General features: G+C 40.2%; 1 protein-coding gene across 3 annotated transcripts in view; it reads left to right on the plus strand.

The window, feature by feature from the left end:
* The first annotated feature begins 942 nt into the window (after window positions 1-942).
* Window positions 943-10,175, plus strand: part of golga4 (golgin A4) — a 22,514-nt gene continuing 13,281 nt past the window's right edge. Inside the window, exons 1-10 of one of the 3 annotated variants that reach the window (XM_004556044.4) lie at window positions 943-1,156; window positions 2,348-2,422; window positions 3,815-3,916; window positions 6,797-6,865; window positions 6,980-7,306; window positions 7,397-7,444; window positions 7,561-7,617; window positions 7,715-7,813; window positions 8,437-8,587; window positions 8,696-8,886. In XM_004556044.4, coding sequence (XP_004556101.2) covers window positions 1,079-1,156; window positions 2,348-2,422; window positions 3,815-3,916; window positions 6,797-6,865; window positions 6,980-7,306; window positions 7,397-7,444; window positions 7,561-7,617; window positions 7,715-7,813; window positions 8,437-8,587; window positions 8,696-8,886 — 1,197 coding nt within the window. In that variant the 5' untranslated portion in view covers window positions 943-1,078. Of the gene's footprint in view, window positions 1,157-2,347; window positions 2,423-3,268; window positions 3,917-6,796; window positions 6,866-6,979; window positions 7,307-7,396; window positions 7,445-7,560; window positions 7,618-7,714; window positions 7,814-8,436; window positions 8,588-8,695; window positions 8,887-10,175 lie in introns of those variants that run through there. The other 2 variants (XM_004556045.4, XM_076891790.1) reach the window with 2 other exon arrangements.

Below are 10,175 nucleotides of genomic sequence, written 5' to 3' on the forward strand. Positions count from 1 at the left end.
AGGTTACAGCTTTTAATAGCCAGCGTGTCTCTGCCCTGAACCCAAACTGGGAGCTCCTTTCGCAGAAGAGGAGCCTGATAGCAGAAGACTCTGTCTCCCATTGGAAATTTCAGGACCCACAACTAAACCTGCAAACTTGGAGTGAAGAGTAGGACATGCAATGAGGTCTATGAGATCTTTAAACCAAGGACCATGCATGTGAGGAGAAGGATTTTAAATTTAAGTCTAGATTTAACATGGAGCTCAAGAAGAGACTTAGGAAAATAGATTTCACTTTCTACATTTTGTTAATATTTCGTCCATCCATCCTTTCTTTTGCGCTTGGTTGTGGGGTGGCTGTTGCCTATCCCTGCTGTCATAGAGTGAGAGGCAGGGTACACCCTGGACAAATCACCAGTCTATCATTAAAAAAAGAAATTCAGATAAAGATGTTTCCCATCTGTTTTCCTCATACAAAGATCTTTAAATTCATTCATGTATATTTTTCATTCAGTGTTTTAAGGAAGTGATGCAAAATACCACATCCACAAATGCAAATTTGGTGTTTCTGAATTTTATTTTCTGTTTTTAAGAATGAGTTAGTAAATATATGAGTACTATAAAATACTTATTAGACTTAAAGTTATTGTTCCTTTTTGACATTGCATTTGACATTGCAGGACTGAGTTTATTGCATCTATCTTGGAATGTAATTTTTAAAATACGGCCTTATTTGTTTGTTTGTTTTTATCCCTCTTTGTGAGGATTCCTTGTGTTGTGTTTTTGTTGTTGTTGTTTTGTATGTGCTTCTGTATACCACATGTGTTAAACTGTCTTCTCATTTCAACTGTAATATATCCCAAGCACGCTGCTATCTAAGGGGGCGCTGTAGCTAACTGAGCCCAGACTGGCCCTTTAAGTCTGACGTTTCAGATTTCCTCCACGTTGGCCGCACATGCGCAGATAGGCCTACCTGCAGAAAATTAGAAGCGAACAAGGAAGTCTGCCCCTGAGTACTGGATGATAGGCTGAATAAAAACAAAAAAACTCTCCGCCGGAAAGTCGACACTTGGTCACCAGTTTATATCGGCGTGACAAGATGTTTAAAAAACTCAAGCAGAAGCTAAACGAGGAGCAGTCTCCGCAGAGGAATGCGCAGTCACCTCAGCAGGCCCAGGTTAGTTGTTGTGGTGCTCGGAGCTAACTAGCTAAGTTAACGTCTGTTGCAAAGACTTCACGGTTTGGAAGTGGTTGTCTAGTTATTTCTCATTAAGATAACTCAAGCTGACAGCTTAATAAGCTAACTTGAATTGTCAGTTCGTCCCTTTACTGTCTTGCAAACATTAGCACCGTGCTAAGTCCTTAAGTTAGCAGCTTAACTTAGCTGTCAGCGGTTGGAACAGCTGGAACTGGTAAATCCCGTTGTCCGAGTAGAAGAAAAGTCTCACTTCATACAGCTAATCATCAATTTGTTTGTAGCCAAAATGCCAGCCCGCATTTTTATACTCGCCAGTGACAACATGGGCGTGTCTGAGTTAATGCTTCTTGCATTAGCTGCCAGTGGATGTCAGCTGGAAGCTATATTTGACCCTTGCAAATCCTACTACTCCCAGGCGCCTCTATTAAAAACAATACAGAAGTAGCACACAGATTTCGAGTTGGAAGTTTGTCATTGGAAAAGCGCTAGAAACCTCATCAGATCCCTTGCTTTCCTCTTCTGTTAAAAAATGCGAAATGTTCTTTGAAATATGAAACTGCAAGTTTCTTTAAGCTCTCCTAAATATATGTGAAGGACTGAAGGTATGTGTCATAGTTTGGAGGTCCATCATAGTTCAGTTCCAAGTTAATGTAGATATTTTCGCTGCATTTCTCTGTTTGCCTTACATGCAAAAGATCCCCAGTTCAGTTCTGGGAGGAGATCCAAACCCAGACTCCGGGGCTCACAAGCTAGGGCTTGTTCCCTATCCAGATAAATGAGAGGGCTGCATCTGGCATACAATATGCAGATCCAGCAACCCTTTGGAAGATGGATAGATAAATTACCTTGTTCGAATTGGCTTGGTTCTTATGCAGATTGGCTGTTTTTGAGGAACAAATTTACATTTGTTATTCAGAGCTTGTGTGCAGTTTATGATTCCCACTGACTTTCTGTAAAACCACAATCTTAGACTGAGTTTGGCTCAAAGGTGAAGGCATACAAAAGGTGAAATCCAGTAACAAGAGAACTTACACCCAGCAAGCATCTGTATTAAAGTTTGATTTACTGCCAGGCAACAAAATCAATATTATTGTTATGACTATGTTTTTTTCAATTAATTTATTACTATTATTATTACTTCTTTTTCCTTATTACTTATTTATTTTACAGATCAGCAGTGGAGACCGACGTAACAGCCAAACTCCCCCATTTAGTGATGGCACACCTTCTCCCAGCGACAGAGAGGTGAGCATGGTGTCAGCCTGTGATTCATATCTTTATTTATGTATGTATACTTGTGTTCAGACCACAGCCTGCAGAGGTTTCCAAGTCCCTCCCCAGCTTACATTCTAATGATTGTTTCTCTTAGGCTTTAAAAATGTGCTTTGTATGCTTTGTTTATGCATAATGTCTGCTTTATAACATACAAGTGAACACTTAGTGCTGTTGGTTTTCAGAATCTTCTGGTTGTCACTAGCAAACTTCTTTGATCCAATTATTTAAAGTAATCCAACAATCTAGACATATTGAACCCTGGACTCATAAACATATTGCAGTGCATACAATAGCCAACACCAGATGGGAACATATGAGCCAGGCTTACACTGTGGTCATTAATGTTGCAGAGCAGTCAGCACTTGGATTCCATTCGTATGGTATTTTAAGTGTCTGAAGTCACTTATTATTATTGTTATTATCATTATTATTGTTACATTTTTAAAAGACCCTGTTCCACCAAATGAGCAGCTCCTTCTTTAGAGACAATGGAAAGGGCGTTTTAATGGTGTAGAGCAGACAGTGTTTCAGCATGTCTATGAATAATTGATGTATCCTCCTCAGTGTTTTTTTGTGTCTCCTGTGACTAGTTGCCATATTTTGCCTCAATAGATACTGACAAGTCAATTCAATGCAGGACTATGCTCTATTAGAAAGAGGTAGATAAGCATAGGTTTAATGGCAGTGACTCTACAACTGATGATGCAACATGTTGTTATTACATCTGTTGAGATTAGATATGGATGTTTACAGTCTTCGTTGTTTTTCAGATAAAAATATATCTTAATCACTTTTTCCTTCATTTCAACACTGCAGAACGCTCACTGGAGTAGTGGCACCGTCCCTTTTGGTCAGGTTTCTATGCACTACTCTCCCCACTTGTGCCTTTGGAAGCACACATGTGTTGCTGTTAAGTGGCTCGGCAGCCTCAGCGTAGAAGCTTCGTGTAGCATCACAGCATCTTTTCTTCACCTCACGAATCATTAACACTTTGACATCTCTGAAAGCATTGTTTCATGACTGAAGGCAGATTTAGCCCTGGTTAAAATTGTGAAGATTACATGAGGAGATGTGAAACTGTTACTCATAACATTACTGTTGATTGAGTGCTTTTCAGTTTTTCAGTTTTTCAGATTTTTTTTTTCCCAGCTTATGTAGTATCTCTCCCTCTGTTTCACTGTCTGCTTTCTCTTTTTTATTCATCTCAGTCTTTCTCTCTCTCTCCGCCAGCCTCCTCTCATCAGGCTGGTCAGCCACTTCCTTCAGGGCCTTTTCACACTCATGCTGTTGTTTTTCTCATTGCTCTCTGTGTTCCTCTCCTTTCCCCACCTTTCGTCCCGTTACTGCACTGATGGGGGTCAGGTGCTGGCCGGGATGATAGCAGAGCCCGCTTTTCTCTCTGAGTATACTATCTTTGCTCTGGACCATTCAAAACGACCCCAAACGGCCCAGGTAGCCAGTGTGGTGAGTTTGTCCTCACTTCCTGCCTCTTTCATCTTTCTTCTTTTCCTCCTCCTCTTGCCCCGTTCCTTCCTCCCGTCTTCCATGCCTTTGGGGAATCGGTAGAGGACTGTTGCCCAAGTAGGGACAGCTTGTTCCCTGCTCTCCGTCTCCTGTTTGCTTTGGATTTAGTAGCAAGAAGGCATCTCATATGTAGGTTAATTTTGCATCTACTAGGTTGTGGTTTACACTGTAGGATAGAAGCTTCTGTGCGTTCTGCCCCATGTTTGTTTGTTGTCCCTTCTTTCAGTTTGTGATGTGTCAAAGAAATGAACAGTGCCCATTTGTCTTTAGGTGATCTTTGCTGCTTGCCCTAGAGACCCTTGTAGACCCTTAAATCCTGTTATGTTGCCTGATCGCCTTTGTCCCGTCTCCGCTAAAGTCTGTGTATTTGGAGAGTTGAGATTTTTCTTTATGGGACAAGTTTTTAACAAATTAAAATTGAAGATTTTGTCTAACTCTCTAAGTAAACAAACACATCCAAATAGCTGTTTCTTTATTTAAGATATATTTGATGTGACAAATGAAAGTTGGTATTGCTTGTAACTGCTTATTAATTACTGTTATTAAAGTTAAGGTCTATTTTTTTTTGACATTGTCAGTAGATACTAAGCACCAATTGTAAGAACGTATGGGTCGTCCGTATTCAGATACATACATTTGTACACACAGCTCTTCAAAATAATTTCTAGACTGCATAAGTCTGCTTTGTAACTAGGTTTGTAGCAGGTAAATGGAGCTCAGTATGAGGGTCATGTGTCAGTAAAATTGAGAGACATTGTTTAATTGTCTCTTAACTCTGCTTGCTCATTTTAAATGCCAACATAGCCCAGTACGCGCCCCAGCTGCTGTCATTAACCAGGATTTGTGTGGATATTGTGAGATAATGTAGTGATTATAAAACAAGGACTTTATTACTTCAGCACAGCTGCTTCAGAATGACTGCCAGTCAACTTGTAGTGTTATTGTGCCAGTTATCGGAGAACAAAACGAAAAATATGCAAATGAAAGCAACTGTTTGATGAATTCAACTGCAATAAAATACGAACCTCAAGAGACTGAACTGAGATGGTATCTGTCAGCGGTTTGGCTGTGTTTAAGTGGACCCATGAATATTTAGAATTTATTAACAATGTCTTGACCGTCTCATAATGATTTCTTTGGTTGATCTGTCTGATTCACCTCTTGCTAGATGCTGCTTATGATCTGTAGTTTGGAAAGAGGGGAAGCCTTAAATTCTGTTGCCTCTTCATTATGTGTATGGTTAATGACACTGATTAAGATGCAGTTACTCTTTGACCTTTTCATCGTTCTTTTATGTAACCTTTGCTTTGATATTTGCATGAAGGGATCATTAGATTCCTGGTATAGAGTTGTAGGAGTGTTGATGTGCTAAAGCCACAGATACAAATGTCCATCACAGTCATTTTCACATGTTAGCGATGTGACATAGTCTTGATTTTGGGATCTCATTATATTTAAATTTACTCATGAAATCATTTCATAGATTTATTTATTTTTTTATATTTGTTTTTTGTTTTTGTTTTTGTTTTTTTACTTGTTCTGCTAGCAATGTTTGTCTGTTGACTGGAGGCTTCTGTCATAATTTTTCTTTATATTTTAAATGGTACTTTGTGGAGTTGGTGATAGTAACTCTTCTCAGTCACGTTTTGTGGTCTATGATCTGTTTTAAATTTGGTTTCTGATTTGTCCCTGTGAGAATTTTGTTTGATCTTGTGGTCCTGAAATAGAGGCACTCAAGTGCCCTGGTTTGGTAGGTTTACATTTGGTGTACCGTTCTGCAGTAATTATCCATGAGTCATTGTCCATTTTTTTTTTTTTTTATATGACTGAAAATAGGCAGGCATGAAGGGCATAATAGTGAAAGGTAATGCTATAAATACTCTATTTTAACCTCCAGCAAAACCAGTCTTGGCGAGGAGCGGCCATCTGGGGATGATGGGAAATAACAGAGAAATAAGAGCACAGGGACACAGGACGAAATATAAAGGCGCTAATGGAGTTGTCTTACAAACAAACAAGTTCCTTTTTATTGCTAATCACTCAGACACCTTGCATGTCATTGAAGTCTTGACAGTAAAACTTTAGCGAAGGTCACATTTCTTAAAAGATTGAGGCCTGCTGTGTTTGTTCACATGCTGACATTTTTTTTTCCACTATTTTTGCTGACTCTTTGCTTTATACCCAAATTCTTCTTGTTCTTCACACACATGTACAATAACTAAATAGATCCACTTAAAAAAAACATCTAGTGGTAGTGGTCACGAAGCTCTTGACAGGCTTGGTTGAAAGCAAGCGTTCACATGACTAGCTGTGAAAATGAAGCGGAAACAAGTAATCCACAGGAAGGAGTAGCTTGGAGCTGGACAAGGGAGGAGAAGAGTTGCTCACTTTGATGCTGCTTCTAACAAATCAACTAAACCAACTAAGCTGCTAAATGTTCCCTCACATCAGTTGTGACGTTGTCCTCCTGTAATGCAGCTGCACACAGCACTGCCAAGCATCTTTAATTCAAACGCAGCTCTCCTACTTGACTTTTAACTATTTGTTCTGACCTCATGGCTGTTTGTAGTTTTGTCTTAACCCCTTTTTGTTTATTCTACAGTAGAGATGCCTTCTTTTGTGTATTTAACCCCTCTGTTTTTTCCAAGTTGCATGAGGGTACCCATTGCCCCTGCATTGCTCCCAGCAATACTAATATTGCTCCCTCCAGAGTAATCAGGGAGAGCCACGCTGGGTGTGGATGACTAACTGGCCCAGGACAAGTTCGCTGATACAGCTGCCCTTTTCCTCATAATCTCATCTTTATTTTTTGGTCTTTAGAGTGCCTCTAAAGGTGCATTGAGGTCTCCCAGAGGCAGCATCAATGGGGATGGAAGTACTTCTCCTCATGTAAGAGTATTACCAAGCCTCCTCTTTAATCTTTTCAATGTGATTATTTCAGTGTTTTTGCACATTCATTAATGAGTTTGAGATCTTTATGTTTTTTGTTTTGGTTTGTAACAGAAAGAGGAGCCACAGTCATTTACCCAGAAACTACAGCTGAAAGTGCCCTCAATGGAGTCATTGATTCGTAGCGGAGCCAGTCGGGCGGAAAATCTGTTTCGCTCTCCATCTAAAGACAACCTGGTCCGAACTTCATCACGCGAATCCCTGACTCCTTTGGGAGAAAACGAGTCCCCCAGTGCCCCGGCATATGATCCACCCTCGGACATTGAGAGCGAGGCCGAGGAGCCACCAGGAAGTGTAGAGTCTCTGTCCAAAGAGCAGTTGTTACACCGAATGCTTAGAGTAGAGAGGAGCCTGGGGAAGTACAGGGGGAAGTATTCGGAGGTGAGAAAACAGACAGGATGCTTGAAGAGTAAAGTGTAAAGTCTGTACATGAATATAACTCCTGCTCATCTTTACATCTTTGTCATGCAGCTGGTTACTGCGTACCGTACCGTACAGCGAGAAAAAGAGAAAACGCAGGTACATTTTACATCCTTTTTTTTTTTTTTTTTTGTCAGTATTTTTCTCATCGGATGTTTTTTGGAAAAAGAGAATAACATCTGAACTGATCCAACGTACATTTTTGTTCTCCCCAGGCCATCCTCAGTCAGAGTCAAGATAAAGCACTGCGCAGGATAGGGGAACTACGAGAGGTACGGCTATATGCTATGGATGTTTTTGTGTCTTTAGATTAAAATCATTTTTTTATTAATATAAACTGCACAAATGAATGAATAATCTACTGTATAGGAGCTTCAGATGGACCAACAGGCCAAGAAACACCTGCAAGATGAGTTTGATGCTGCGCTGGAGGAGAAAGACCAGATGATCACTGTGCTACAAACACAGGTGTGTGGATGGTGGTGGGAAAATAAGCCAAAGCTTTTCTGCTGTTTAGGATTGCAACTTTATAAGTATGGCTTATTTTAAACACCGTACAAAACAAAACACCCAAACCCAGTTTAAATGTAACTTTTAAAAAAATTTACTTTAAAACCTGCTTTAATGATAATTTCACATTAATCCTTTCAGTTTAAGCATGATAATCACTGCAGTGATGTTCTGGTATAAATGGTTCTTGAGTTCTGAATAAATGTGACGTTATTTAAAATCAGAGACAAATGAAGTGCAGAGGTTTTGTATTTAAAAGTTTCTCAGACCAAACAGGAATGCTTCACTTGCCTTGAAAATGAGTAGGTTACCTGAAATCAAAAAGCTGAAAGAACCATGTAATGCACAAACAGTCATGTAAAAATCAAGAGTTGTTTGAGACTGCATATCTACATCATGCGGATTTGTCCATACAATTTTAGTCGTCTTGATAACAAACAGCCAAATGGAGAAAACCTCCATGGCAGGAGTAATGAATCTGTATAACTATAACTCTGAGTTCGATTGCGGGGAACAATAACAGATCTATCTCAAGTTGCCAAAGGGACTGTGATTCATTTATTGATCTTTGTTCCTCTAAGGTTGCTCTGTTGAAGAAACGGCTCCAAGTGGGCCCCGATGGCTCGCTGCCCCCTGAAGGAGAGGTTCCTCAGTCTGAAGCTGCTGAAGTCTCTGCTTCTCCCACACAGAGTCCTTTGAAGGAGAACGAAGTAGAGCCTGAAGTCATTGAGGGTAAGTGTATTTATTAAAATATATGGTTATTTAGTTGCCTGTAGTAAGGAGTCACACTGTGTGAGCAAATTTTTTTTTTCTAAGCAGTGAATTTTAATTTCTGGACAGGAGAGGGCAACAGTGATCCAACTAAACTCATGGAGGCTCTGCAGAAGAGAGTGAAGAGGCAAGAAAACTTGCTGCAGAAGTGCAAGGAAGTCATGCGTACACACAAGGAGCGAAGCGCCCAGCTTAGCAGTGAGAATGAAACTCTGCAGGAGCAGCTGCAGGAGCGACTGCATGAGTTGGAGAAGATGAAGGTGGTTACCCTGTGTTTTTCAGAAATGATAGAAGAGTTGGAGTGTAGTTATACTGTAATATTAGGACGCTTTCAGTCAAACAAAACTATACATTTTGGATTAAATATACACAGAATTACAGCAACAATAAGTTAAAGTGCCCAGATATTTCAAACTGATTTCCCAGAGATGAGCACTTGCTATAAACCAAGTAGTAAACTATAATTATAAAGAGGTTTGATTAAAGTGGGGATGGACGGTAAGGACTGAGCAGTGTGTTTAGAGGAATTAATACTGTGCCGCAAACTGTCTGCCAGAGTCTTTATGGTCCGCTGAGTATGTGACTCCATTATCTCGTGACACAGCAGATCGCTGTGGTTCTCAGAGTCCGAACATCCAAATTCTCTGGCTGAGCTCCAGAGTGAGGGTTCATGTCATGTCAGCGTGACATGACTGAGCCATTGTTTTCATTGATTTCAAAACATTTTGCTGCAGTGGTATGATCAGCTCGTGTAGTTTGTCCTTAGTCGCTCTGATGTTTTGCAGCGCATGATAACAAGTGGTTGTTGTAACAAAGCCATTGAAATAATAGACAGCTTGTATGTGCCGTCACTTGATTGACTTGCTTTCATTTATTGCCATAATATTTTTTTTTTTGGGGGGGGTTGTTTTTTTTGTATAAATCCGCAGCTTGTTTGGGAATGGAGGCCTGTCCTTTGTCAGGGAAAGCAGAGGTTAACAGGCGTTTAGCCCTCCTAAAACAGCATGAAGGGATCCTGGAACTGCTGGGCTGTCCTTCTCCTTTGCTTCAGACAAATATCCCATAAAGCAGAACATCTGTCTACTTTTCCAGACCCTAACTTCAACTATTTTTGAATTCATGTTTTAACTGTGTGTTGCCGTCCTTGAGTATTGTATGCTATTTGGTCTTTCTTTGTCTCTTTGTTTATTCATATGATACGTTTTGACATTATGAAAACATTCTGTTAATCACAGTGCTGCATACATACTCATGCCGTTGGCACACTTGTGTCAAACAACAGAGAAACATAGCCCAACATTTCCTGTTTAGTAACTGCTTGTTAAAGTGCGGTGCCACAGAGACATGTCTACTACATGCCACGGTTGCAAGAGTGAGCTGTAATTTGGGTTGACTTGTTGGTTTAGTTGGCCATGTATACACACTGGTTGTTTGGCTTGTGGGTGAGGCATCCTGGGTGGTACAGAAAGCATCTGATTGGGAAGTTATCAGAGCAAACACGTATACAGGATGTAGGAAGCGGTGCATTGTGAAGTGGCATTCATGCCAT

Source organism: Maylandia zebra, linkage group LG13 (assembly GCF_041146795.1).
Source record: "Maylandia zebra isolate NMK-2024a linkage group LG13, Mzebra_GT3a, whole genome shotgun sequence".
Classification (NCBI taxonomy): Eukaryota; Metazoa; Chordata; class Actinopteri; order Cichliformes; family Cichlidae; genus Maylandia; species Maylandia zebra.